Here is a 27240-nt window from a genome sequence, read left to right as displayed (position 1 = left end):
AGTACCCCTTTAAGTCTTTACCTTGTAGTGCCCATTATTTTTTACAATGTCCATTTATATCAGTTACCAGTAGTTGTTTGTGTAATACTGGACAGGTCTTCTAGAGGAAAAATCTTCCTTTATAGGAGTTCTCTTCTTTAGCCAAGAGATGATGTTTCCTAACAGAGGACCTCCTTTTATTACAAAGGTTTCCTGGTGAAAAATAAATGTGCCTGCCTCCCGATACACTAAACATAAAAAAGACTATATACTTACATTCCCATACAGCTCCTGCTGTCTCCCCCCCCCCCCTGCAGTCCTTTTCTTACTCCTTCCAATAATGTTGTTTGTGCCTGCTCAGCCAGTCACTGCCTGCACCAAACTATATTGGAAAGAGGAAACAGAGGACAGCGGGGGGACCAGAAGACTTGACGACGCAGCACTATTAAGTCAATAATAGCTATATCTGCTGCAGATTTTCTGCAGCAAATACAATGCGAAAAATCCATAGGAAATCAGCCCCTGTGAATAGACGTTCACACTGGCAGATGTTGCTGCATATTTTCTGCTGCTTGTTTTTTTTACATTGATTTACGAACAAAAATAAGCAGAAAAAAATAACAGCTAAAAGTTTGCAGCAAAGTCCACCCATGTGAACGTACCCTTGTTAGGGTGCGTTCACACTATTTAATTCCTGCAAAATTCTGTGGGCGGAATTACGCGCTGTGAACTTTGACATCAGTGTGAATAAGGCTAGGTTCAGACTACGGAATCTCCAGGCAGAAAATATCCGCCCGGAGATTCCGAGTGAATCAGTCGGCGTTAGGACCGCGCAAACACTGCAGTCTCCAATAGACTGCAATGTGTTCCGCGAGTATTTCCACCTGAAGAAAGAGTAACGCCATTCTTCAGGCGGAAATTTCCAAGCGGATTTTCCATTCACAAATTCCGAAGTGTGAATTTGTGAACGGAAACCCATTCACTATACTATACATTTTAGCAAACGGAATTTCCACCTGCAATTTCAAAGCGGAATTGCAGATGGAAATTCCGTAGTCTGAACCTTGCCAAAGTCTTCCACAAGACCCATTCACACTGAGCAATTTCAGCGGCGGACAGTTCCGCTGAAATTGTTCCGTGCAAAGAATGAACATATTCATTCTTTGCACAGAAGTCTGCGAGCACTGCATAGCAGTCAGTGAATTTCTACGGGGGCTGCCATGCTGAATTCCGCAAGCGGAGATTCAGCTAGATTTACTCAGCCCTTAGGGTATGTTCACACATGCATATTTTCTGCTGCAGATTTTGCTGCCCATTGACTTCCATAGGTAGCAAAATCTACTACAGAAAATCTGCAGCAGAAAACACACACATGTAATAATCATACCCTAAGGTATAAATGTGGATTTTCTAAACTAGACAACCCCTCTTTAGGTTTATACAGCCACATTTTATATGATGCATTTAGTTCTGTTTTTCGAGTAACCTTTCATTAGATGTTGTAGACTAGAATGATAATAGGTTTGGTTTTGGAGCGTGAAGAAAGGAATCTAGCCGTGAAAGCATTTTTCATCCACCCATATATTTGTTTTGTGGGAAGCTTTATTAGAAAATGCTACCTTGTCTCTAGTAGAGGCGGATCAGCACCTTTCCTATAAACATCCTGTGTAGATACCTCCTTGATCCTGTTCATGCTTGTTTACTGGGAGGAATACTAAATGCAATGATGCCGCCATAATGGGCGCATGTTAGGAGCTTGTCATCTCGTTTATATGGAGAATTAGAATCCAAAACAGAAAAAATGACAATCACATGGATCTTTGTCCTATACACATTAGGTAGTGTGACAGATTCATGCATACAGACTGGGGAAAGTGTATTATGCTGCAATACCGTATGCCAGTGGTCTTCAACCTGCGGACCTCCAGATGTTGCAAAACTACAACTCCCAGCATGCCTGGACAGCCGTTGGCTGTCCAGGCATGCTGGGAGTTGTAGTTTTGCAACATCTGGAGGTCCGCAGGTTGAAGACCACTGCCGAATGCCATACCCACATTGATCTTTCAGGTGTTCAGAAAGATGCACAATCGGCATTGCTGCTTTTACTTGCAATATGCACCTTGAACATCAGAACGGCTCACGTTGAAAGTCCAAAATTCCTTGAGAGGTGCTCTATCCTTATGTAGAGATATCACCAAGTATAGATAGAAGCAATGAACGATGGCGCTCTCCCATGAAGGTATCTGGATTTAGGATCAAAAATCCATCCGGTAAAGGATACAACAAGGCCGATGGGCTGTTTTCTCGCCACGCAGGGAGCTTAATCGTGACCTCTAAGGGTACATGCACACCACGTTTTTGCAATACAGTTCCTGTATCAGGTTTTTGATGAAAAACGGATTCCTCAAAACCTGACTGTATCAAAAATTGTGTACAAATTTGAACCCATATAAGGTTGTAAAACCGTATACGGTTTGAAAAATTATGTCCGGTTTCATCCGTTTAAAAAAAAAAAAAAAAACGTATACGTCTTTAACTTTTCACTTCATTTTGAGTAAAGTTTCACCTGTTTGATTGAAAAAACTGTGCAAAGTCAAAAACCGTATGGTGAAAACCAGGGATCGACCGATTATCGGTTTGGCCGATATTATCGGCCGATAATCACGATTTTGGGCATTATCGGTATCGGCAATTACCTTGCCGATATGCCGATAATGCACCGCCCCCACCGCACCACGACCGCCCCCCCCACCGCACCGCACACCGCACCGCATCGCCTCCCCCATCCTCGGTTTTATAATTACCTGTTACCGGGGTCCACGCTACTTCTGGCTCCTGCTGTGTCCTGCTGTGCGCACTGACGAGTGACGTGACATCACCGGCAGTGCGCACAGTGACAGCTCAGGCGTACGCCACCGGAGCCAGATGTAGAGTGGACCCTGGGCCCCGGGAACAGGTAATTATAAAACCGGGGATGGTGGAGGCAATGGGGGCGGTGCGGTGGGGGGCACGGTGCGGCAGGGGTGGGGTGGGGCGGTGGCGGTGATAGGACTCAGGACCCGCGGACAGGCAGGGGGAGAGAAGCGGGTGGCGGCGGCAGTGGTCTATGGGGGGGGGGGGGGGGGTTTAAATAGCCGATAACTTATACCAGAATATCGGTATAAGTTATCGGCTATTGGCCCTAACCTCCACAGATTATCGGCATCTGCCCTAAAAATCCGATATCGGTCGATCCCTGTGAAAACCTGATGGAACCGTATGCACATACAGTTCTGTACGGTTCCCATTGACTCCCATGTTAAAAAAAAAAAAAAAAAAAAAAAAAAAAAACTTATATGGTTTAATGCAGTTTTTCACCCGGACCAAAAAAACGTGGTAGGCTACGGTTTTGGGTATGGGTAAAAAATACTGGACAAAACCGTATGAGATGCAAAGCGGACAAAACCGGATGATGCGTTTGACATACGGTTTACAATGTTAAGTCAATGTATACGGTTTTCTATACCGTTCCGTACGGTTTTTAACTTGAAACCTGTATATGGGAACTGGATAGCAAAAACATGGTGTGCATGCACCCTAACAATTGCATAAACCCTTCCCCTTATATATACAACTTTATTAGTACAAAAACACAAAAATCACATACAATTAAAAACATGAAATAGTCTTTCTTTTTTTTTTTTTTTTTCAGGGTTCATTGCACTTTCTGTATTTTCTCAAATGAAGAATAATCCATAAAAACACTTAGAAATGATAGTTTCTAACTAGTACCTACAATTGGAAAGGAACAGTATAGGTGTTAAGGTTGATTTAACTCGCACCTGTTAATGCGCAAAGACGCTCGGGTCCCCTCATTCGTTCAGACCGACCGGACATAACGCGTCTCTTCTAAGTATCAGTTCCGTTTCTTTTTGCAATAGTTGTTTGTGTCTGTCTCCTCTTATGTGTTCTCACTACTACAAGTCCCATGAAGCTCAAATCCTCTTGCTTATTATGATGAACATTATTCATATGCTCTATGACACGACGGCATCCTCGTCCTGTTTGTAGGGATCAAAAATGCTCTCGGACACGTACATGGAGTGGTCGTATTGTTTTTCCAATGTGATCCCATCCACAGTACAAGGTACTTTGTTTTACAAGTAATAAAATCTTGAATGATTATGTCATGCATACCTAAGCGGACGTTTTTTACATTGGAACAATAACTACACATTACATTGGCCACATTTAAAATTGCGTTGTGGAAGGTAATTTTAAATGTGGCCAATTGTCCTGTACATTTTTTAAGCATCCATTAACCAGTATATCTCGTATATTTATGCTCCTACTGAACAAAACCAGTGGCCTACCTATATTCAACGAGCTCAAGATCTCATCACTTTGAAATCGATACCAATTTTTATATATGGCTGTTATAATATTTTGTTCCATAGGACCAAAAGCAAACAAAAAACAAACCGCTTACCTCGCACTTCACTACCTGATTCACATGATGCGTTTTTTTCTTTCTGAATGTTTTCTTTATTTTTATTTAGATTTAGATTTTTCTTTCCACTTTTTTGAATTACCCAAGAGTAATTGCTTACGAGGAATCCCTTTATCTAAAGCTTCATTAAGACTTCCTTCTGGATACCCCCTCTGTCTTAATCTCCACCACAACTCCCGTGCTTGTGGTTCAAATGACTCCTCTCTGGAATTAATCCGCTTTAATTTAATGAACTTTCCGAAGGGTAAGGAACGTTTAACATGTTGGGGGTGATAACTTTCATATTTCAACATATCAAAAGGATAGGGGATAAGATGTCAGATCGCCGGGGTCCCGCCGCTGGCAAGCAGCACCCACCTGTAACTGCTTCCGGAAGCGCTGGAGGCTCTCGGGCTAATTCCTCCCGACCACGGGGATGGAAGATCGTGACTACAGATGAGCGAACTTACAGTAAATTTGATTCGTCACGAACTTCTCGGCTCGGCAGTTGATGTTTTATCCTGCGTAAATTAGTTCAGTTTTCAGGTGCTCCGGTGGGCTGGAAAAGGTGGATACAGTCCTAGAAAAGAGTCTCCTTGGACTGTATCCACCTTTTCCAGCCCACAGGAGCATCTGAAAGCTGAACTAATTTATGCAGGGAAAGTCATCAACTGCCAAGCCGAGAAGTTCGTGACAAATCGAATTTACTGTAAGTTCGCTCATCTCTAATCCTGACGTCACGATAAGATGTCTACGGACAGAGTACCCCTTTAATCATATTCCCTGTTATGTTATCCACAGACATCATATCCAAAGAGACTGTGTGAATCGATAACCGACCTAACAGTCTTTCTGGACACTGGGCATCTGTACTCTTAGTGCACCCATTCCATCTCAGACATATTAGGGAACCATGTCTATCCCAAATGACATCGACTGGTTCTCTTTGGTAAAATATAGCTCCTACATACTGAATATAGAGAGCTCAGTGTATTTAGGATTAATTGTCAAAAAATACTTCTAATATATTCCCTTGCGTTCAGTAGGCAGAACATGAATAGTTACATAAACCATGACGGCCACAATGTTTCATTTAGGACATACAGTATGTAGAGTTCTACAAGGACACGGAGTGCTCCAAGAACATGTGCACAGTGTAATGAGTGTGCCATCAGAAATGTATTTTACCAGCACACATATACACTGCACGTGCACCTGTATGGCTGGTTAATGTACTTGTTCACCTCACCATGACTCATTTTTCTCTCTGATTTTTTAGGTGTTATGTCCTTCTGTGTACAGGTTGTTACTCCGCAGGTTTGTGATAAGTAAGGGTTGTCACTGTAATACTGTACAGGAACTCTGTCAAGAATTTTTAGTGAATAAAAATAAAACCGCATTAAATGTGTGCTGTGTTCGGACGGCCATGAAGGTTTTCACCTCAGATGTGTTTATCACGGCACTGTTCAATATTTAGTGACCATGTGCTAGGTATATCTACTGATGCCCTGGCCCAAAATAAGTCTGGTTGACAAGATATTATTATGGGTGCAGTATTACATTTTACTCCTCCGGTTCTGGTATTTAACTAATTTCTTGTCCTTTTTGGTTTTGCAGTTGAGATGAGTCTGCTTATGATAAGTGAGAACGTGAAGCTAGCACGAGAGTATGCTCTTCTGGGTAACTATGATTCCGCCATGGTTTACTATCAAGGTGTATTGGATCAGATGAATAAATATTTATATGTCAAGGACACCTTCCTACAACAGAAATGGCAGCAGGTAAGTTATGAGGTTTCTCAGAACAGTCTATATTATTGTTTTCCATACTGGGGCGCCTCCAGCTGTTCAGCTGTTGCAAAACTACAACTCCCAGCATGCCCGGACAGCCGAAGGCTGTCCGGGCATGCTGGGAGTTGTAGTTTTGCAACAGCTGGAGGCGCCCTGGTTGAGATACACTGGTCTATATCATGATTTCTTAAATAAGAAATACAACTAGATGTAGTCAGAAACTGGAATTTAAACGGTTATGTCTATATATGTCTATATATATATATATATATATATATATATATATATATATATATATATATATATATATAAAATCAGAAATGTTTGGTTGCATTTGGGAAAGCTTTGTACGAATTTATTCTGTGGAAATTTAGAGAGCTATTTTTTCCCCTCTTATCCTCCTACATAGCATCATTGGAGGTTTGAGATGTAGGTAAGCGTGTATTTGCATGATTTGTATTCATTGTGTCCCTTTTTATTATTTTTGTTTTTGTAGTTCTTATTGTGTTTATTAGCATGGGTTTGGTACTGACTTTATTTTTAAAGGGAAACAGACGGCCTGTTACCCGCACTAATCCCAATATACTGGGTTATAGTGCAGGTGAACAACATTAAAGGGGTATTCCGGCCCTAATGCATCTTATGCCCCATTCCAAAGGATAGGGGATAAGATGTATGATCGCGGGGGTCCCGCCGCTGACCCCCCGCAATCTGTTATTCCGCACCCACCTTTTGTGAGCTCTCTGCAGCGCTGGAGGCTCAGAGTGTGAAGTGTGACGTCACAACTTTGCCCCCGTGTGCTGTCACGCACCGCCCCCTCACAGCAAGTCTATGGGAGGGGGTGTGACGGACCGGTGCGATCATACATCTTATCCCCTATACTTTGGATAGGGGATAAGATGTATTAGGGCTGGAGTACCCCTTTAAAATAAGGGTAATTTACATAATTAAAAGTTATGCCTCCTGCTAGCTGCAGTGCCTCTGTAAACAATGGAGGCTGGGAGAATGCAAGTGTGCAGAAGGACATACAATTCCGGATACAGTGTGTCTAAGCCTTTTATTGATTACTGTCCAGGTAACGGTCTAAAGCGTAAATCCAATACTTTGGCTCCAAGTAAGAAAAAGGTTATTGCCCACACTGAAATATTTTAAACCCTAGCAATAATGTCCTGTTAACCTCTAAATATCACAATATCCAGAAAAACGGTAATTTGTACATTCAGTGTTTTTCTCCAGTCAGCATGTTAGATGTGATATGCCTGTTTGAAAAAACCAGGGCCACTCTTGTCCACAGGTAAGTGTGTAGTACTGCAGCTCACTCCCACTCACTTCAGTGCTGAGAGGCAATACCGAACACAACTTGTGAACAAGAATGGTACTGTTTGTGCAAAAAAAATTATCAGCGATTTTCTAATGTTGTACAACCCCTTTTAATTGAAGTAAATTACAAAGCTGCTCAGAACTTTGTAATTAAAGGGGTACTCCACTGCTCAATGTTCCGAATGCTTAGAGCTGGCAGCTCGTGACTTCATAGCCCCGCCCCCTCAATGCAAGTCAATGGGAAGGGGTGCAACGGCTGTCATGAGAGGTGGGGCTATGATGTCACGAGCTCCCGGCGCCGGCTTTAAGCGTTCGGGACATTTTGTTCCAAACGCTGAGCAGTGGAGTACCCCTTTAACTTCTTTACAGCCTGATTGTTACACTTTATTGTTGGCCTTTTTTTATTTCATTTGTAGTAAGCATTTTTTCTATTGTGTTTTTAAACTCTAAATCCCTTAAATTCTGTGAAAAACACCAATTAAAAACTTATGGAAATGCTGGCAAATTGTGGGTTTAGCCAAAACAGTTCTCTTTCTACTTTATGATCAGTCCTGGTCAATTCCATGCCTGGGAGGGTGCTTACTCTGAGGCCAAACTCAAACATTCAGGATTTAATAAAGATATGGTGGATAATATTTTTTCCCTCTTCTGGGCCCTAAACATTCAATTCCGTTTGGGATTATTGTAAGCTGGTGCTGGATGCCCTGGAGAAAGTTGTGTTTTCAGTCAGACATGGTGCTCCCTGCTGCCACATCTGTCTGTGTCAGGAACTGTCTACAACAGGAGCAAACCTCTCCTTCTCTGCACAGTTCACAACAGGGATAGCCTCCTGTCTGGCTGAAAAGACTACAAATCCAGAGCATACAGCAGCTTATGAGAAATGGAAGGCTTGAGATGTGCAAATCTGTAGAACTTTGTTTAGCCAGCTAGTCCCAAAGGAGTACACCTTTAATGTAGTTTTACTTGTACACATTAGTAGATTTGCCACATGCGAGCTGTGATTAGAGTTCTTTAATAACCATAATAATATGTATGAGCAATCTTTTATTTAGTAGACTGATGTGTTATAGCAATATATGGTTTTGTTTTTATTGGTTGTAAGCTGTTATCATTCCACCCACATGAGTTCATTACTGTAGTGTGCCTCACTGCATGAGAATGTACCTGCTGTGTGCATGAAATGACATGTCCTGACCAGTGAGAGTTATGTCTGCCTACACACTGGCTGTGGTGCTCAGAAATCAAAAGCCTTAAAGAGTACCTGGCATGATCTTGTTACCTTTTACAATCCTCCCAGTTCACTGCCCCCATCATGATAAACCACCCCTGCCTTTATTTTTATAATTTTTTCGTTTTCTACCTTGATATTGCTCTGTATTTTCTGCTCAGTCTGTCAGATTCACAGGTGTGACATCATCTGAAGCCATACAGGGGAGAACTTCCTCCCTCACTCTGCTACACACAGTCCAGAGCAGTTCAGTATGAGATGAGCGATGATTGGCTAAGGCTGCACCCCCCCCCCCCAATTACACTCCAGACTGCATTTCCTGATTTTTGGACTTCTGCAGGTGTACCAAAAATTTCTGTGTTTCGATGCAGAATATCATAGATGACTTGGCACTTTTCAGTGCTGGACTAAGGATGCTTTATTGACTGACACGCGCACACTCTCCCTCTACCATTGGTTCTGGGGGGGGGGGGGGGGGGGTTGTGCTAGGGCTACCGGTTCATACCGAATACCGACATTTTTGTGCTGCATGATATGAATTTTAACCCATACCGCAATACCGGTTGGGCCCCTCCCACTTGGGAATGAATGAATTAGCCCAGCGCTGCGCTGTCCCCACATTGGGGAACTAATCATATGTTGCTCGCGAGCGCTGTTCTGCCCCCCCCAAATAATTAACAGCCTAGCGCTATCCCCATGCTCCTGTTTGTTGCGGCGGCCGGCGCTGACACTCTATACCAGTGGTCTTCAACCTGCGGATCTCCAGATGTTGCAAAACTACAACTCTCAGCATGCATGCTGGGAGTTGTAGTTTAGCAACATCTGGAGGTCCGCAGGTTGAAGACCACTACTCTATACTGTGTGGTATCCCTATGCCCGGGCTGCAAAAAATAAACAAAATAAACTTTATCTTACCTCCCGTTGGTCAGGTACCAGCCTTACGCTCTTCCTGGGGACGGAAACGTCGGACAGCCGTCAGCCTATCACCGGCCGCAGCGATGTTCCGCCTCGGCCGCTGATAGGCTGAGCCCACTGTCTTGTAAGAAGCCATCCAGAGCTCCTTACATGACAGTGGGCTCAGCCTATCAGCGACCGAGGCGGAACATCGCTGCCGCTGGTGATAGGCTGATGGCTTTCCGACGTTCCTGTCCCCAGCGTAAGGCCGGCGTCGGAACATGCCGTTAGTTTATTTTGTTTACCTTGTGTCAGCGCCGGCGGCTGCAACAAACAGCACGAGGAGGGCAGCGCTAGCAGGTGACATGTATTTACCCCGATGTGTGCAGCGCTGGGCTGATAATTAATTGGGGGGGCGGGGGTTGGAAATACCGTTATATACTGTGGAACAGCCGAAAGTTACAAAAATACAGTGATACACACATTTGGTCATACCGCCCAGCCCTAGGTTGTGCGTATGTCACGTGACCACCTATACTGTGTGTGTGTGTGTGTGTAACACAGTTCTCTTTAGTGTGTGTTAGGCTCCCATAGCAGGAGTCCAAAGTCTGTGCAAGAAATGTGGGGGAAATGTGCTCTGGACAAGTAGAGGGACACCTAGTATATTTTTTTTTAAAACAAAGTACATGAGAGATTTTCTTTATTTACCATAAGGAGTGAAATAGCAAAAAAATTAATTAGTTCCCCATGCTTGGCGAGGAAATCTGGAGACTGAGGGAGGACTCTCTCCCCCTCTGTCCGAGCTGTTTTGAGAGCGCCAGACAGAAAAGGCCCAGCGCCTTTCTGCGCCTCTCATGAACGGAGTTTAGCTCCGCCCCTCATGCCGCAGCGTGCACTCCAGGCTTAGGGTGCTGCAGTAGTTGTTCATGCTACCAGGGATGTCAGAGGCTGTCTCCCTCCTCTAACTCCCTGGTTCAGGACAATTTCTCCTCCAGCTCAGCAGAAGCCTGTCTAGCAGGGCACTGCTGTCAACCGACTGCCTTTGGTTCGGGGTTCTTCCTCTGACGGTCATCTATCAGAGGAGGGTTCTTGGCAGGTGCATACACTATGATTCCCTCCTCCACAGGTCACCAATCTCATATCTGCCGCATCCGCGGTTGACATTCCGTTACCCCTCGGCCAGTGCAAGATGTCCAACGGAGTCACCTGTTGCATACTATGTACCCATACCAGTAAGCCAGATAGTGGTCTGCGTGGTTACACCGCCTGTCATTTCACACATGTCTGATGTCTCTGCGGCTGGAGTTCCGGTACCCCACTACCAGTGCGCAGTATCCGAAGAAGTGCCCTAACGTGTCCTATGGACCCTATGCAGGGCGACGGGGATACCATCCATGGCTCTTCAGTCTCCCCTGATCTCCCAGGCTGGCGGGAATTTTATCCATGGCTCCTAGGCCTCCCTGTCCTCCCACCTGCGACCAAGGGGGCATAGTGATCGGCGATATGACTGTTGTTAATTTTTCGCCAGCACCTGGAGGTGTACTCGTTCAGCCAGACTGTTGTCTGCACTGTTTCCGACGCAGTCTGCCTCCATCCATGGGCTGCCGCATGCATTGCTGGGGTTTCCAGTACCTTACTTCTGGTGGGAGAAATCTGGAAGAGGGTCCCCTGCAGGTACACAGGACTGACGTCAGTCACAGACTTTCTTCTGCTTGAGGGTTGTCCATGGCCACACTCCAGTACCCCACATTTGGTGGGAGGGTTCGCAGAAGTGCGTTCAGGAACCCTATACCAGTCAACCAGGTGGTGGTCTGCGTGGTTTACTACTACATCGGGCCACCTACCATACACTTCCCACACTTTGGCGGAAGTTCAGGTATCCCACTGCCAAGATGTAGTTCTGAGCAAGGGACCCCATGTTGCTCCATGGGCCTTTAACAATGCACCACGTAGTGGTTTGCAGGGTTCTCTACTTTCTCAGGTCACTCTCCACAGGCCTGCTGCTATCACGGATAAGGGCTGGTAAGCCACTTTCAGTGTGGTTCCAAGGACGGGACTGATGTGTCCACGGTCCCTGTGCCATTTTAGCTAGACTGTCTGCATGTTTTTTTCATCCACCAGGTCTCCTTCCCTATTCCTGCCGCTCCAGCGTCAGACATCCGGTGACTCATTTTCACTGTGAAGTTCCGAAGAAGTGGCTCTGTGGATTGAGTGGACCTTTCTACCGGTAAGTTAGACTGTCTGCATATTTCCTGCACCTCGTTCGTCCTACATATATTTAGTCTGCAACTGCAGTTCTGCTGTCTAGCGCCACTAAGAGATGGGGTGTGGGCGTTTCCTGCAGGTTGTATCTGGACCTCGCAGCAGCACCCTTGGTTCCCCTTTCTAACAGCGTAATGTTAGTCTTCTCAGGGCATGGTTGTGGCACGCCATTGAGTGCTGAGGCTAGTTTCCATGCTTCCGGACATTTGGATGTCTGTGGTTCCCTTCGTGGTGGCAGTCTTGTTACCTCTCTGCTATCATGAGGTGCCCATGTCTGTGTCCCTACATATGCTCTGAACACCCTGTTCATGTAGAGCCTTCCTCCCCTCCTTTTCAGTGGGGTGTACCTCAGGCCTTCCTGTGTAATTGTTTCCACAGGTCTGTGGCAGTTGAGCACCTCTGTTCGGGCATGGGGTCTGCTGGGGCAACTGCCTGTTCTAAGGTTTCGCCTTAATTGGGTGTTTCCTCCCAATGCTTTAGGTTGCTACATGTGCTTCTTACTTGCATTCGTAGTTATTAGAGATGAGTGAACTTACAGTAATTCGATTCGTCACAAACTTCTCGGCTCGGCAGTAGCTGACTTTAGCCTGCATAAATTAGTTCAGCTTTCAGGTGCTCCGGTGGGCTGGGAAAGGTGGATACAGCCTAGGGGAAAGTCTACTAGGACTGTATCCACCTTTTCCAGCCCACCGGAGCACCTGGAAACGGAACTAATTTATGCAGGCTAAAGTCAGGAACTGCCGAGCCGAGAAGTTCATGACTAATCGAATCACTGTAAGTTCGCTCATCTCTAGTAGTTATGTCTTTGTATCTCCCAGCTCCAGTGTCCAGGATTCAAATCCCTCTGCGGACACAACATGGCTCCTCCGTGCCTCGGTGTGTTTTCGCAGGATCCCTGGAGGCTACATCCACCCAGTGCTTTGATCCGTTTCCTTACTCCTACAGTACATGGCGCTCTTGGGAAATTCCCTTTCACTGGGGGTACTGGGATCAGGAAGCTTGGCATGGTCAGTGCCTGAGTTTTGTCTCCACCTCCACTAGGGGGACTATTTAAATGAGCACTTTCTTCTGCCAAGATCTCACACTTCCCCCTACATGGTGGTGTACCTTGCTGGTCTTTTTTTTGTTGTTGCTGGGAGTGATCGGAAGTGCTTTTCACCTGCCCTGCTTGTGTGCTTACTATTGCAGCCTGGCTCTCCTCCTGTTTCTGGTTGTCTACTGCTGCTCATGCAGCTAGGGCATTTTCCTCTGTAGGAGGGGTTTATACAATCGTGTATAGCTCAGCAACAGCCAGTCTGCCATTGCTCTCTTCCTTCCTTGGCGCAATATCCGGGAAGGGTGTGCTCATCCTTCCCTTTGTCAGTGTCGGTGGCGTTACACTGCCACTCCAATCTTTTGGAGTAACCTTCGTGTGCCCAGAGTCCGGGAGTCCAAGCTGGGTCCCCTTTTGCTTTTCCCTCCATTTCCATCTTGACGAGACGTTGCTGGGAGTGCTCTGGTTCGCTCCGATCGCTGGGTCCAAGTAGGGCTGGGCGGTATACCGGTTCATACCGAATACCGACATTTTTGGGCTGCACGATATGAATTTTAGCCCATACCGCAATACCGGTTGGGCCCCTCCCCCTTGGAAATGTATTATCAGCGCAGCGCTGTCCCCAGGGAACTAATCCTATGTTACTATGTTCTGCTCCCCCCCCGAATTATCAGCCCAGCCAGCGGGGTACTACTCACAAATGTCAAGCACTGCCCTCCTCCTCTTTGTTGGGGGCCACCGGGCGCTGGAACGCTATACTGTACCAGTGGTCTCCAACCTGCGGGACCTCCAGATGTCGCAAAACTACAATTCCCAGCATGCCCGGAGAGCAACCGCAGTCCGGGCATGCTGGGAGTTGTAGTTTTGCAACAGCTGGAGGTCCTCATGTTGGAGACCACTGCTGTACCCTGTATCCCTATGCCGGTTGCAAAAGTTAAAGAAAATAAACTTTTAACTTGCCTATGTCGGCCCTGGAATGCCGGACAGCCGTCAGCCTATCACCGGCCGGAGCGATGTCCCGCCCCTGCCAGTCATGGGCTGAGCCCACTGCCATGTAAGTTCCATCCCCGGCGGCCCCCAACAAAGAGGAGGAGGGCAGTGCTTGACATCTGTGAGTAGTACCCTGCTGGTCTGATAATTAATTGGGGGGAGCAGAACAGTGCTAACGGGTCAGATGATTTGGGGAGGGGAGCCGAACGCGGGTCACATGATTGGGGGGGGGGCTTGGGGGGACAGAACAGCGCTGGCGGGTCACATGATTGGGGTGGGTGGGGGGGGGGTGAGAAAATGCCATTATATACCGTGGAACCGCCGTAAGTAAAAAAAAAATACCGTGATACACATATTTGGTCATCCCGCCCAGCCCTAGGTCCAAGACCAATTAATCCTTGTTTTGGGCTCTCTCCTAGACTGCTGTGGTGTACCTTATTTTCTGGGTCGGTCCTCCTAGTCCTTTCGGGCATTTGTGATGATTGCTGTCCCGGTCATGTGTAGTGTTCCTGCCCAGGCTCCTCAACGATTCCATTGTGGGGAGGTCGTTCTGTACCGCTCTGTTCTTCTTGTCCCGACATAGCAGTAGGTTTCCCGGAGCGTTTTGCAGTTGTTGATTTTGCTCCCCCTACAGGGGGTGTTCCTCCCGGTGTCTCGAGTCTCTAATTCCATGTCTCCTTTTCAATTTTTTTTAATTTGCGGGTTACTCCTTACTTTCCTTTTCCTCCTTCAGGGTCCATTTACTCCGGGGTTGGATGGCAAGTCTGTCTACCAGGTTGTTCCAGTCGGGTCATTTTTCAGCTGCAGCATGGCTGTGGTTTCTTCCCACTGTTCAGCCTGTGTGGCATCCTCTCAAAGTTCGCTCTTCTCCGAGGGTGCTCATGCTGTGCCCCTGGGACAGTGTTTTTTGGCACCTACAGCTTTTTGGTTCAGATCTTCTGCACTATGCCTCTCCGGAGACGGTTCCCGTCTCTATTTTCCACAAGTTTCTGGTCTTCACCTTGACTGACTCGCCTTCGGCTCTCCCTAGCATTTTCTCGCCAGGTTCTCTGATTTCAGTTGGTCATCTGTATGGGGTTCTCTTGTCGTTCCCTTTTCCTTTTTTGTTCCCAACCGGGCTCTCCCTCTGTCTGGTTCTGTGCTTCTTGGAGTTGGTTTCCTACCTCCTTCCAGGTTGGTTCTGCCCATCGTGTCTCTGTATCACCCCTTCTTGTCTCTCTCTGTGGCCTGCTAGTTTAGAGTCTCTTCTAAGGACGGTCCCTTCCTTGGCGTCCTAATCTATCTCCATGGACAGTAGGAACTGCTGGACGTTCAGTTCCAGGCCTCGATTGCCTTTTAGCCCATGGTCCCTGTGAGTCTTACGACCGGCTGGGGTTCAGTCTCTGGACTTACTGCCTTCCTCTGGTGTTGTTCCTCCCACCCCAGTGACTGTTTTGGTACGTCCCATGGTCTGTGTCCCCCCCAATGAAGAGCGACAGAGAAAAGGAGATTTTTATTTTTATTAATTTTTTGTACACCGTAAAATCTATTTCTCGTAGCCTTCATTGGGGGACACAGCACCCACCTATGTCTTCATTCTTGTCCGGATAGCCTTTTCCGGTTCTTGAGTGTTTCTCTGGGATTCCTTTCTAGGGTCCTTCGGACTTGTTTCTTGGTTGGCTTCTCTACTGCTTTTGTGACAAAACTGATTACCTCACTTCCAGGGTATATCCTGCCAGGGAGAAGCCAACTTTTTTTTTTTCCTAGTGTCAGTGCCTCCTAGTGGCAAGAGCATATACACATGGTCTCTGTGTCCCCCAGTAAAGGCTACAAGAGAGAGATTTTACGGGGAGTACAAAAAATAAATTTTTTTTTTTTTAAACAGCATACAAAATAAATGTAGTCTCAGGTTTTCCCAGGTTGCAGTGTGGCATGGGATATTACATCACTAGTCAGGTGTTCATAGGGAGCCTGTCTGCTTCAATGGGTGGAGTGACCGCTGGGTGGGAAGGATATCATTCTTCAGTGAATTGTAGTTTTGCATCAGCTGGAGGCACCCTGGTTAGAAAACACTGGTCTTTTGTTTACAGCAGAGCATAAAAGTCGGCACACCTGTGGTTCAATAGGTCGGGTGGCTGATGTGTGGGAGGGAGAAAAGTGACCTCACACTTACAAACAAGGAATTTTGGGACTTGTAGTTGGAGGGAGGGAACTTCAACAGCAAATAGCCATTTCACAAAAAGAAATTTGCAGCATTATAGTGGAATCACAAAATAGCCAATTAGCCTCAAGACAAGCACAGATGCTTCCTTAGCATGTCGATTACTGTCAGGCAGGTAAGTACTAAAATAACCTTATGGTGGAAAAAACTTTTAAAATTGACTGTCGGAAAATTATACAGATTTGTTAATTTTATTTAAAAGCCTTCCAGTATTTATCAGCTGCTTTATGCTCCAGAGGAAGTTGTGTAGCTGTTTCCAGACTATCCACAGTGCTCTCTGCTGGAGATTACTAGAAGGCTTAAGATTTATAATAGAAGTACTTTACAAATCTGTACATTTTTCTGCAACAGTTGATTTGAATTTTTTTTCTTCTTGTTTTGGGGTACCCCTTTAACTTTAAAACTATTCAATGCTAATAGTCTCTGGCACTCTCTGTCTGTTCTGCTATTTCTGTGATCCAAGTTTTATTTATCTGGCAGGTTTGGCATGAGATCAGTGTGGAAGCAAAACATGTGAAGGAAATTATGTCTACTCTGGAAAGTTTTAAGTTGGACAGCTCTCCAGTGAAAGCGGCACAACATGATTTTCCAGCTCAGGACGGGGAGGTCTGGTCATTACCAGTGCCAGTTGAACGTAGGTGAGCTGAAAGTTAATTAATTGTACTGCAGAAAATATTCAGTTTGTTGTGCGTTGTATTTTTTCTTGCTTCTTACACTACTTTTTACACTTCTATTGAAAGTTTTAATGTTTAGTTTTTCAACATATGTAAAAATTATCTTTGGTATTTGACAAGGTGAATTGTATGGCTGCTCCTTAAATAGCTAAGTGGGTCTTAACCTTGTTGGTGGTACTGAACCCCACCAGTTTCATGTGCCCATTCACCGAACCCTTCTTAATTGGAAAAATAAAATATGATTTTTTCAAATTCAAAACATAGGAGGTATATATTTATACATAGGTGCACAAAATGAACAAAACCATTAAAGAACAAAACCATTAAGACACATTAGGCGCAGGCAGTGTTCCCCCACAGACATACATCCCCCAGCCATATACAGTGTATGGCTGGAGGCTATATGCCTGTGTACTGCCCACTTCACAGCAGTAGGTCCCGGGACCGGTGGTCGGAGCACTGAAGATGTCGTGCCGCTGGTCACTTACCAAGCTGGCCAGTGCGCGTCTTCCTCCTTCTCGGTCCTCGGTGCCTTCGTTTCTATGGGCGCACGCACGGGGACGTCAGTGACGTCCTGGTGTGCGCTATCTCCCGGCGGCCCCTGCGTTTTTAAATTTAACGCAGGGCCACAGGGAGTTAATAGTGATGGGGGGAATTGCCCCGTCACTACAGGACGGGCAAACACCGGCTCTGTTTGGGGCCCCAAGCAATTGCTTGGTTTGCCTGTCCTGTTGCAACGGGCCTGGAGTCGGGTGTGTGTCTTGACCTCCGCCGAACCCGAAAGACTGACTCACTGAACCCCTGGGGGTCGATCGAACCCAGGTTAAGAACCACTGAGCTAAGGTTTACCTATAAACAAATTGCTAGTTACCTGATAATACTTTGATAAATGTATTGTAGTCCCTTAAATAATTGGAAAAAGACAAATCGCAGCTTTTAATGACTTACCTGCTAAGAGGATATGTGACTTTTTTTGGAGGAGGGGGATGGGGTAATTTGATTCTTTCTTTCGGGTTGCTTAAGGTATTTTAAAGTATACCTGTACCAGAAGTTTGTATTGGTGTGGGGTTCCTGCTGAAACCTCCACTTATCACCAAAATAGAGAGGCAGAGGCACTGCGCTTAGAGTTGTGCCTGATCATTTCTGCTTAGCTTGGTTACAGCGCACAACTTTAGAGATGGTTAGAGTCTCCGCTCCTGGGCCCCCAGAAAGAGAAAATTGTCAGAAGTTTGTTAAAATGACAGATATCCTTTTAAATTTTAAGTTGGCCATTCTCTTGAATGGGACAAGACTGTTGACTGAAAGGGCAAGTGGAAGTTGACCTTGAAGAAACTGCAGTGCTTGCATGAGCACCACAGCCCCTTCAAGCAGCCGACCTGCAGGGTTGCTGGGAGTCAGATCTCCACTGATCTAATATTAATGGCCCATCTATTTTAAAATCCCAGAAAATGCCTTTATAATGTATGAGCTTTCACTGCAAGAAGCATAGGATTCATATTTTCAAACAGAGCTTGTATTTATTTTACCTGGTGCTGTAGAATTTATTCAAAATCTTCAAATGGACACTTCACATCTATGTCTCTTGAAAGCCTCAGTCGGCACAGTATTAAAGCTACAACACTACAATTTTTTTCAGAATGTGTAAGGCATCATTTACACAACGTTTTTGCAATCCAGTTCCTGTATCAGGTTTTTGATGAAAAACGTATTCCTCAAAACCGGGCTAAACTGTATCAAAACGTGTGTACAAATTTTAACTTGTATACTGTTAAAAACCATATACGGTTTAAAAAAATTCCAGTTTCACCTGTTTTTTAAGAAAAAAGGTATACGTTTTTTACTTTTCACTCCATTATTAATAAAGTTTCACTTGTATGATTGAAATTCCAAGAAAAAAAACCTGTGCAAAGTCAAAAACTGTATGGTGAAGACCGGGTGAACCCGTACGCACATACGGTTCTGTACGGTTCCCATTGACACCCATGTTAAAAAAAAAAAAAAAAAAAAAAAAAAAAACATACGATTTTAATGCGATTTTTCACCCTGACCAAAAATCGAGGTAGGCTACAATTTTGGGTACGGAAGAAAAACTGACAAAACCGTACAGGATGCAAAACAGACACAACCTGATGCATCATTTGGCATACGGTTTTCAATGGAGGGTCAATGCATACGGTTTTCAATACGGTTCCATATGGTTTTCACATTGAAAACTTATATGGGAATTGTATTGCAAAAACGTGGCGTGAATGCACCCTAATACGTGATGCAGTAGAGATGACCATAGACTTTCTGTAAATGAGAGAAAATAACTTAGGTTGTCTGGGCTCTTTGTATATTTACCCTTTCCCACACTGTCCCAGGTCTTCTTTGTCACCTCTGTGGTCATGTGACATAATATCCCATGCATTGCTTGCAAACAGAGAAGATCTGGACCTGGTAATAGAGCATAATTTATGAAGTATGCTACAAAGTTTTCTATTGTACATTTTCATCCGAAGAAATCTAATAGTTGAATTAGAGTTGGGCGGTATGACCAAAAATGTGTGTCGCGGTACTTTTGTAAGTTATGGCGGTTCCACAGTATTTAACGGTATTTTCCACCCCCCCAATCATATGACCCGTGGGCGCTGCTTCTCTAACGAGGTGGCCTTGACATGGCGAGTGGGCTTGTACTTTTTGATCAAAATGTATACTAACAACCTGTTAGTTTTTGAAATTATGCTGAGAAGCAAGTAAATCAAATCACAACTGGTGGATGTGCGGCTGTGTTTCTCTTTGTGTTGCATGACAGTATGATATGTTCACCTACATGGACATTTAATGCATCATATTGTGAATAATTTTCTTTCATATTGTTGTTTTCATGTCTCAAATTTATTTTAGGCCTTCACCAGGACTCAGAAAACGACAGTCTGCCCAGTTCAGTGACAATCGTGTACATAACAACCGCATAAGTGTAGCTGGAAAAGTTGCAAATCCCTCATCTTCAAAAAATTCCAATAACCAGAAAGTAAAGCCTGCCAGAGCACGAGAGAAGAAAGATCCACTGCAAAAAGTAAAAGAAAAGGTAATTCCTAAATGTTACAGTATTGTTGTTGATGACTTTTATATCTAATTCTGCTGGAAAAGGGGCTGTCACAAAACAAGTCCATTCTGTCCTTTTCCTCTTAAATTTTCCTGGAAGCCTATAAAAAAAATAATCTTCAAAATTGGCGCTCATTTTTAGGGAGTATCGGGCTACCTGATAGGGCTTTTAACTCCTGCCATACATGTAATGGTTAACAGGTCCTTTTTAAAGGAGAACTATGGGATTGAAAAATGTATCCCCTATCCTAAGGATAGGGGATAAGTTTCAGAGCGTGGGGGGTCCGACCGCTGGGGCCCCCGCGATCTCCCGTACGGGGCCCCGGCTCTCTGGTTAGAGAGGGCGTGTTGACCACTGCACGAAGCAGCAACCGACACACCCCCTCCATACACTGCTATGGGAGAGCCGGAAATTGACGAAGGCAGCGCTTCGGCTCTCCCATAGCCGGAAATGGAGGGCGCGTGTCAGCCGCCGCCTCGTGCGGTGGTCGACACGCGCTCTCTATGCATAGAGCCGCGGCCCCGTACGGGAGATCGTGGGGGGCCCCAGCGGTCGGACCCCCCGCGATCTGAAACTTCTCCCCTATCCTTAGGATAGGGGATAAAATTTTCAATCCCGTAGTTCTCCTTTTAAGTCCAATTCGGGTCTCCTTTCAGGAATTATATGCAGCATAACATTAAATTTAATTTAATACAGTTTCGAACCAAGAAAAAATCAATTTAGAAATGTTGATAGTGTCCTAGACAAGCTCATCTTGCGTATGCTGTTTGTTAGTTTAATATTTGAAAGCAAGATGCAACATGTTGCATCCATGTCTGATAGTTCAGTTAGTGTCACTTGTAAAGTGTGCTATATCCATCCTCTTTCTCATCCTTTGGAATGCAGCTTCCCTTCTTGGCAACAAACTGACTGATACATACATTTTTAGTGTATGACTGACAAGTCTCTGGGAGGCATTTATCAGTGCTTTCACCAGAAAATAGATAAAAATAAATAAATAAATAAAAAATCTGGGAACTCTACAGGGACAGAAAGGACCCAAAACCAAGAATACTGTGTTACCCGTTACCTATGTGCCTAGGTACCTATGTTACTTTTGTGCTTAATTGGACTAAGAAAATAAAATATATGAAACAGTCAGTAGGACTGTTTCCATATATGCTTTCACCATAAAACTGATGTGTAAAAAAAAAAAAAAAAAATCACAAATTTTCGTGCAACGCTTTTAACCCCTTAAGAACCAAGCTCATTATGACCTTAGGACCAGAGCATTTTTTGCACATCTGACCACTGTCACTTTAAGCATTAACCTCTTGGGGACGCAGGGCATATGCTCAGGACATACCTGTATGCCCTGAGCATTTCCGGTTCCCACCGCTCGCCAGGCGGGGACCAGATCGAGATGTCTGCTGAAATAATTCAGTTGGCATCCCGGCACATCGCCGAGGGGGGTCCTGAGGTCTCCCCATATTGGCAATTGCTGCAAATCGCCGGTCAATTTAGACCGGCTATTTGCTGTGACTCCGTTCCCTGCCCAGTGGGTGGGGATCGGAGCTGGATGCCTGCTGAAATCATTCAGCAGGCATCCCGGCACCTCGCCGAGACCCGATAACCCCCGTACAGATGTCATTGAGTGGGGAGGAGAGCAGGAGCATGCTGCTCCGCTCTGTTCTGCACCATTTGACATCTGGTGCTGATGAGAGCGGAGCCCCGTGCTGTATCTCTCCCCCCCCCCCCACCCCCCAGTCATAAAAGTGCCATCTGGCATTGTTCTGTGCCTTAGTACTGATCAATGTTTTTTTCTCTGGTTCAAGCGGGTGCATTTTTTCGGGGTTAAGCGTTTTTTTTTTTGTTTTTTTTGGGGGGGGGGGGGGGGGGGGGTATTTTGTGTGGGGATCTGTACCTGCCACCAGCCACTGTTCTGGCTTGACCCCCCCCACTGACTTCTGCACTCACTGCTGCCACCAAGCACTAATCAGTGTGCACACCACTGATTATGGGTAAACTTTTTTTTGGGCGCATGGCTTTTTTCCCCCTTTTTGTCCGTTTATATTTTTTCTGTTAGGGTAGGTTTAGTTAGGTTAGGGAGGTAGTCTCGCACCACACCACACACACAGCACATGCACAAATAATGTTTTTCCCGCACCCCCTATCCCCATTAGAGTAGGCAAATTGCCCGCAGGGCGTTTTCAGCGGAGGAGGCATATGCCATACTTGCCTCTGACACTGAAAGCTCCACAGAGGACAAGGAAGACCCCAGCTTCCTTATTTCCTTGTCCTCCTCATCATCTAGTTCTGATGATGAGCCACCAAGGCGGCTGAGTCGCCACCATGCGAGACCGCAAACCTCCTCTGCTCCTGAGCCTGTGCCCCATGCTAGTATGAGTCCCTCTGGCGCTCATACTAGTCAAGCCCCCCAGGCATGGTTTACATTTTATGTCAGAACCTCAACCATTGCAGTGCAAGCACCACTTTAGGCCTCAAATCTCATGGGTGCTGTCTCACTCCTAAGCCCTGTTTCTCGGTCGCTCTTCATTGGGGGACACCTAACTGATGGGTATATGCTCCTGCCACTAGGAGGCGTTGACACTAGGAAAGAAAAAAGTCGACTCCTCCCTGGCAGGATATACCCGCCCACCTGCAGTGAGGCAACCAGTTTTAGCTAGTGTCACTTAGGAGGTAGACACACAGGTCTGGAGCTCTCCAGACCTGGTCTTTTTTTTTTTTTTTATTATTTTCCAGTAAGGGCTGTTTAGTCAGGTTCTTTACTCCTTTTTGTTTCCTTTTTTCAAGTGGCGATTCGGGAGCATGGCGCTACCTGTTACCCCATATGCGGCTAAGGGGCATGGGACATTGACGAAGATTCCAATGCACCGTCAACCCCTTCCCGCCAACGGCTAGCTCCTGGGGTTGCATCGTGGGTCCAGGTCCCCCTATTTTCCCTGCTCGTCTTGGGCTGTAGCAGCATGACGTGATGCAGGTGACTAAAATGCTGGCCGAAGACATCTTAGGTGAGTATAAGAAGACAGGTGAGTATGTAAAGATGGTCGGGTAAGTATATCCCCCTCCCCCTCTCTCTCCCTCTCCCCTAGCAATACGAGCGGTTGTGTTCTACTATTTCTGGGGCTGTTTTGAGGAGCCTGGACAGTGAGGGGTTAACCCTCGCTATTTTATTCATGCAGCCTCGACTGCATCTATGGGCTCGGGGGGGGGGGATGGGGCTGCCTTTTGACTTACGGCTCGTCCTGCCAACTGGAGCCGTCCCCCCTCCATCCGCTATGCGGTTCAGGCGGGGGTGCGTTCCGGGGCACTCGGCTGGTGGGAGTTGGGGAACTATGGCGACACATAGCTCCGCCCTTCTTCCCCTGATTCCCGCACGAGCCGATGGGTTTGACAGCTCCTCCTCTCCAAGGGCGCTCTGTGCCCCATGCTCCCTTCTAGCACTTGGAACTACAGTGCCAGCGGCGTTTAGCTCCGCCCCCCTCCGCCCTTTCTGGAGGCGACTCCAGTTTGTGCACCGGCCTCCCGGAGCTGCGGCCCGGCGGGAGCTTCTCCTGTCCGGGCCGCTTTCGGTTTCAATTTTCCGGCACCAGTGGTGCCTTCCAGCGGAGTTTAGCTCCGCCCCCTCCACCTCTTCGGGAGGCGGCGGCATTTTGTTCACCGGCCTCGCGAAGCTGCGGCCCGGCGGGAGCTACTCCTGTCCGGGCCGCTTTCGGTTTCAGTTATCCGGCACCGGCGGTGCCTTCCAGCGGAGTTCAGCTCCACCCCCTCCACCTCTTCGGGAGGCGGCAGCGTTTTGTTTCACCGGCCTCCCGAAGCTGCGGCCCTGCGGGAGCTTCTCCCGTCCGGGCTGCTTCTGCTTCTATTAGCCTCGGAGCTATGCGGCTTAGCAGATGCTTCTAAGCTGCTGCTCCGGCCGCCGCCGCTCCTGAGGCTGCCCGCTGATTGCGGGCACACCCTCTTGTGGCCAATCCTTGCATTGCCTTATATTTGGTTTACTTTTCAATGTTCATGCCTACGGTCCTGGGTTCCTAGAGTCACTCATCTAGCAGCTGAAGTACCTGCGGCTGGCCCACCAGCGCCTCTCTACTGTGCGAGGTGTCTGATGATTCACCCATACCTCTGGGCCGGCACAACTGCTGGGTGTGGTATATGAAGGACTGCCCCGATATGTCTTCAGGACCCTTACCAGTGCGCCAGTCAGTGGTCTGCATGGTTTTCCTCTGCCATTCCTCACACGTCTCACGGCAGAGATGCCTGTGGCTGCAGTTCCAATACCCCACTGCTGAGTGCGGTATCTGGAGAACTGATCAATGTTTCTTCAGGACCTATACCAGTAAGCCAGACAGTGGTCTGCATGGTTTCCTCTGCCATTTCTCACACGTCTCACGGCTGAGATGCCTGTGGCTGCAGTTCCAATACCCCACTGTTGTGTGCGGTATATGGAAGTCTGCCCAATGTGTCTTCATGGACCATCCCTGTCAGCCAGGCGGTAGTCCGGATGGTTTCCTACATCGCCTGTCACATGATTCACCACTGATGCATCTGCGTCTGATTTCCGGTTCCTCACTACTGAGCGAGGTACCGATGGTATGTATGGTTTTCTTCCGTGGATCCATAGTTGACTACACCATCTGTTATACTTCCACCTGCTGCTGTTCTGAGGCTGGCGTTCCAGTCCCTCTCTACCGGGTAGGTACCGTTGGGATGCATAATTGTCTTCGGTGACTCCATGCCAGTAAGCCTGACAGTGGTCTGCATGGTTGTATACACCGCCTGTCATACATCACATGGCTGATGTCTCTGCGCCTGGGGTTCCGGTTCCTCACTACTCGGCGAAGTGCCGAGGGTATGACTTTTGTCTGGTCAAGCAGTGATATGCATGGATGCTGCACCGTCTGTCAATCTTTAGACTGCTTATGTATCTTGTGTATCTGCAGCTTGGGTTCCGGGACTTCATTGCTGGTGAGATGCATCGTTGTCTATTTTGGACCCATACCAGTACGCCAGACACTCGTCTGCTTTGTTGTCTTCACCGCCTGTCCTGCATCAACCACCTGGTGTTTCTGCCTTTTCGGTTCCCCACTATTGTGTGAGGCGCCCATCGGAGTGTTCCTTTCTCTGCTATGGACCCATACCAGTGAGCCAGGCAGTGGTCTGTATGGTTGACTGCACCGCCTGTCATACATCACACGCCTGATGTATCTGAGGCTGGAGTTCCGGTGCCTCACTGCTGAGCGAGGTGCCAATAACATGATTTGTCTTCTATGATCATATACCTGTAAGCCAGGTAGTGGTCTGCTTGGTTTCCTGCGCCACTTGTTACACATCACGTCTCCGGTGTTTCTGCGATGGTCTTCTACGACCTCACTACGGTGTGGGGTTTCCGCCGGGACGACTCGCTGTCCCTTGAGGACTCGCACCAGTTGGCCAGACAGTTGTCTGCATGTTTTCCTCTGCCGAGTGCCCCATGGCGGATGTTTTTTGGCGGCTAGTGTTCCAATACCCCACTGTTGTGCGTGGTATACGTGGACCTGACCCAGCGTGTCCCACGGACACTATACGGGATGTCAGGGATGCATTCCACAGTTCCTCTGCTTCCCTCTCTCTCTCTTGGGGGCAGGGTTTATTAGCCTCCCTGCCCTTCCTTCTTTGTCGTAGGTGCTCGGTTATCTCCGGTCTGGCTGTTCCCTTGCTCAGCGAGACTGCTACCTTGGGTCATCTTCCACCACCGTGTGTCTCCATGTGCGGGACCAGACGTACCCATGGTCTCTTGGACCAAGAGCCAGACTGTGTCTGCTCGGTGTTATAATCCACCTGTCACCTCCCACATTCGGCTGCCACTGCAGATGTTGTCCGTTGTCTCTCTCCCAGGTGCAGTCCCACAGAGCGTGTGCATGTGGGTTCTTAGGACCCTTTCTTCCTATAGGTCATGCGGTGTCGGCCTTTTTCCTGCTCCACATTCCTTCATCTCCTGTGTCTGCGGCTGCAGCCTTGGTGTTTGGCACCATTAGGAGATGGGGTGTGGGTTTTTTATCTGTGGGTTCCAGGGCCTTTCACAGCAACAGCTGCGTCACTCTGTTCCTCTTTCTTATGTTGCACTGTTGGTCTGCTGTGGGCATACCTCCTTTCCTGCTGGTCCTTTGTATGTCTGCGTTTTTCCCGTGTCCGCGGTCTTGGTACGCCACTGTTGTCGTGGGGTCCTACATATGCTAGGACCGCTTTGTAGGTTCGAGCCATCTTCCTTTTGTACGGTGAGTGCGCCCAGGGACTTTCGGTCCCTGCAGTTCCGTGGCGGTTGAGCACCTCTGTTCTGCCATGGGGCCTGCTGGGACGCCTGTCGGCTCAGCCCCTCCCTGTCCTTCCGGGTGTTCTTGTCCGGGGTGACTCCTCGTGACTGTCTGAACTAATCCTCAACAGGTCTTGTATTTTTTGCCTGGCTTCGGGGTATAGGGCTCCGATCTCTCTTGGATCGCACCGTGGCTCCTTCGGGTGGCGAGGCTTGCTGCTGGGGCCTGGACCAGTATTTGCTTTTCCCTGCTCCTTGCGCGCTTGCCGCTCCCCCTTTTCACTTGGGATGCGGGGACCAGGGTGCTTGTCATAGGACTCTACTTGAGTTGTCGTCTCAACCACCCTTGGTTTTTCCCTTCTGGAGGGACTTTGGTTTTTGCTAAGATGCATTCGACAGTGGATTTTACAATCTAGGCTTGTGAGCTTTCTGTCCGCTATTGCCTCCTAGGGCTCTGTATGTCCTTCTACCCCTTTTATCTGGGTCAGTTGCACTGCATTGACTCCACAGTCTTCGAGCTGGGATATCATTGGTCCTCCTCCATTTCCGTTCTGATGGGATGTTTCTTGGGGCTGCTCAGGTCTACTCGGACCACTCTGATCTATTGCTGTTGGTCCCCTGGATTTGGACTCTGTCCTGCAGTGCTGTGGTGTGCCTTCCTTTTAAGCGGCTCTCCGATTCCTTTAACCTTGGTGATGGTTCAGTTCTTGGACATTTGTGGTGGCCGGCCCCCGACTCCTTAGCGATCCGTTGATCGGGGTGACATGTAGTACGCCAGAAGAGCACTTAACATCCACATATGGGGTGTTTTCTTAAAGGAGATGTCCGGCGCTTCAAATTTCGGGGTCCATTTTCACCTATTATCCCTTGTGAAAAAGAGAAATTTGGGGTACACCATCATTTTAGTGTTAAAAATCTATTTTTTCATTTTCACGCCTAACTTCAACGAAAAGTCGTCAAACACCAGTAAGGTGTTAAGGCTCACTTATACCCCTTGTTACGTTCCTTGAGGGGTATAGTTTCCA

General features: G+C 47.0%; 1 protein-coding gene across 3 annotated transcripts in view; it reads left to right on the top strand.

Moving 5' to 3' along the window:
- The window catches only part of KATNA1 (katanin catalytic subunit A1), a 62871-nt gene that overhangs the window by 5669 nt on the left and 29962 nt on the right, over positions 1 to 27240 (top strand). For 2 of the 3 annotated variants that reach the window (XM_056566769.1, XM_056566770.1), the window contains exons 2-4: positions 6065 to 6228; positions 16645 to 16802; positions 19725 to 19908. In XM_056566769.1, coding sequence (XP_056422744.1) covers positions 6070 to 6228; positions 16645 to 16802; positions 19725 to 19908 — 501 coding nt within the window. In that variant the 5' untranslated portion in view covers positions 6065 to 6069. The remainder of the gene's footprint in view (positions 1 to 6064; positions 6229 to 16644; positions 16803 to 19724; positions 19909 to 27240) is intronic. The other variant, XM_056566771.1, reaches the window with a different exon arrangement.

The sequence above is a fragment of the Hyla sarda genome, chromosome 3, assembly GCF_029499605.1.
Source record: "Hyla sarda isolate aHylSar1 chromosome 3, aHylSar1.hap1, whole genome shotgun sequence".
In the NCBI taxonomy this organism is placed as follows: domain Eukaryota; kingdom Metazoa; phylum Chordata; class Amphibia; order Anura; family Hylidae; genus Hyla; species Hyla sarda.
Note: the sequence above shows the minus strand (reverse complement) of the source record. Positions and strands in the feature narration are given on the sequence as shown.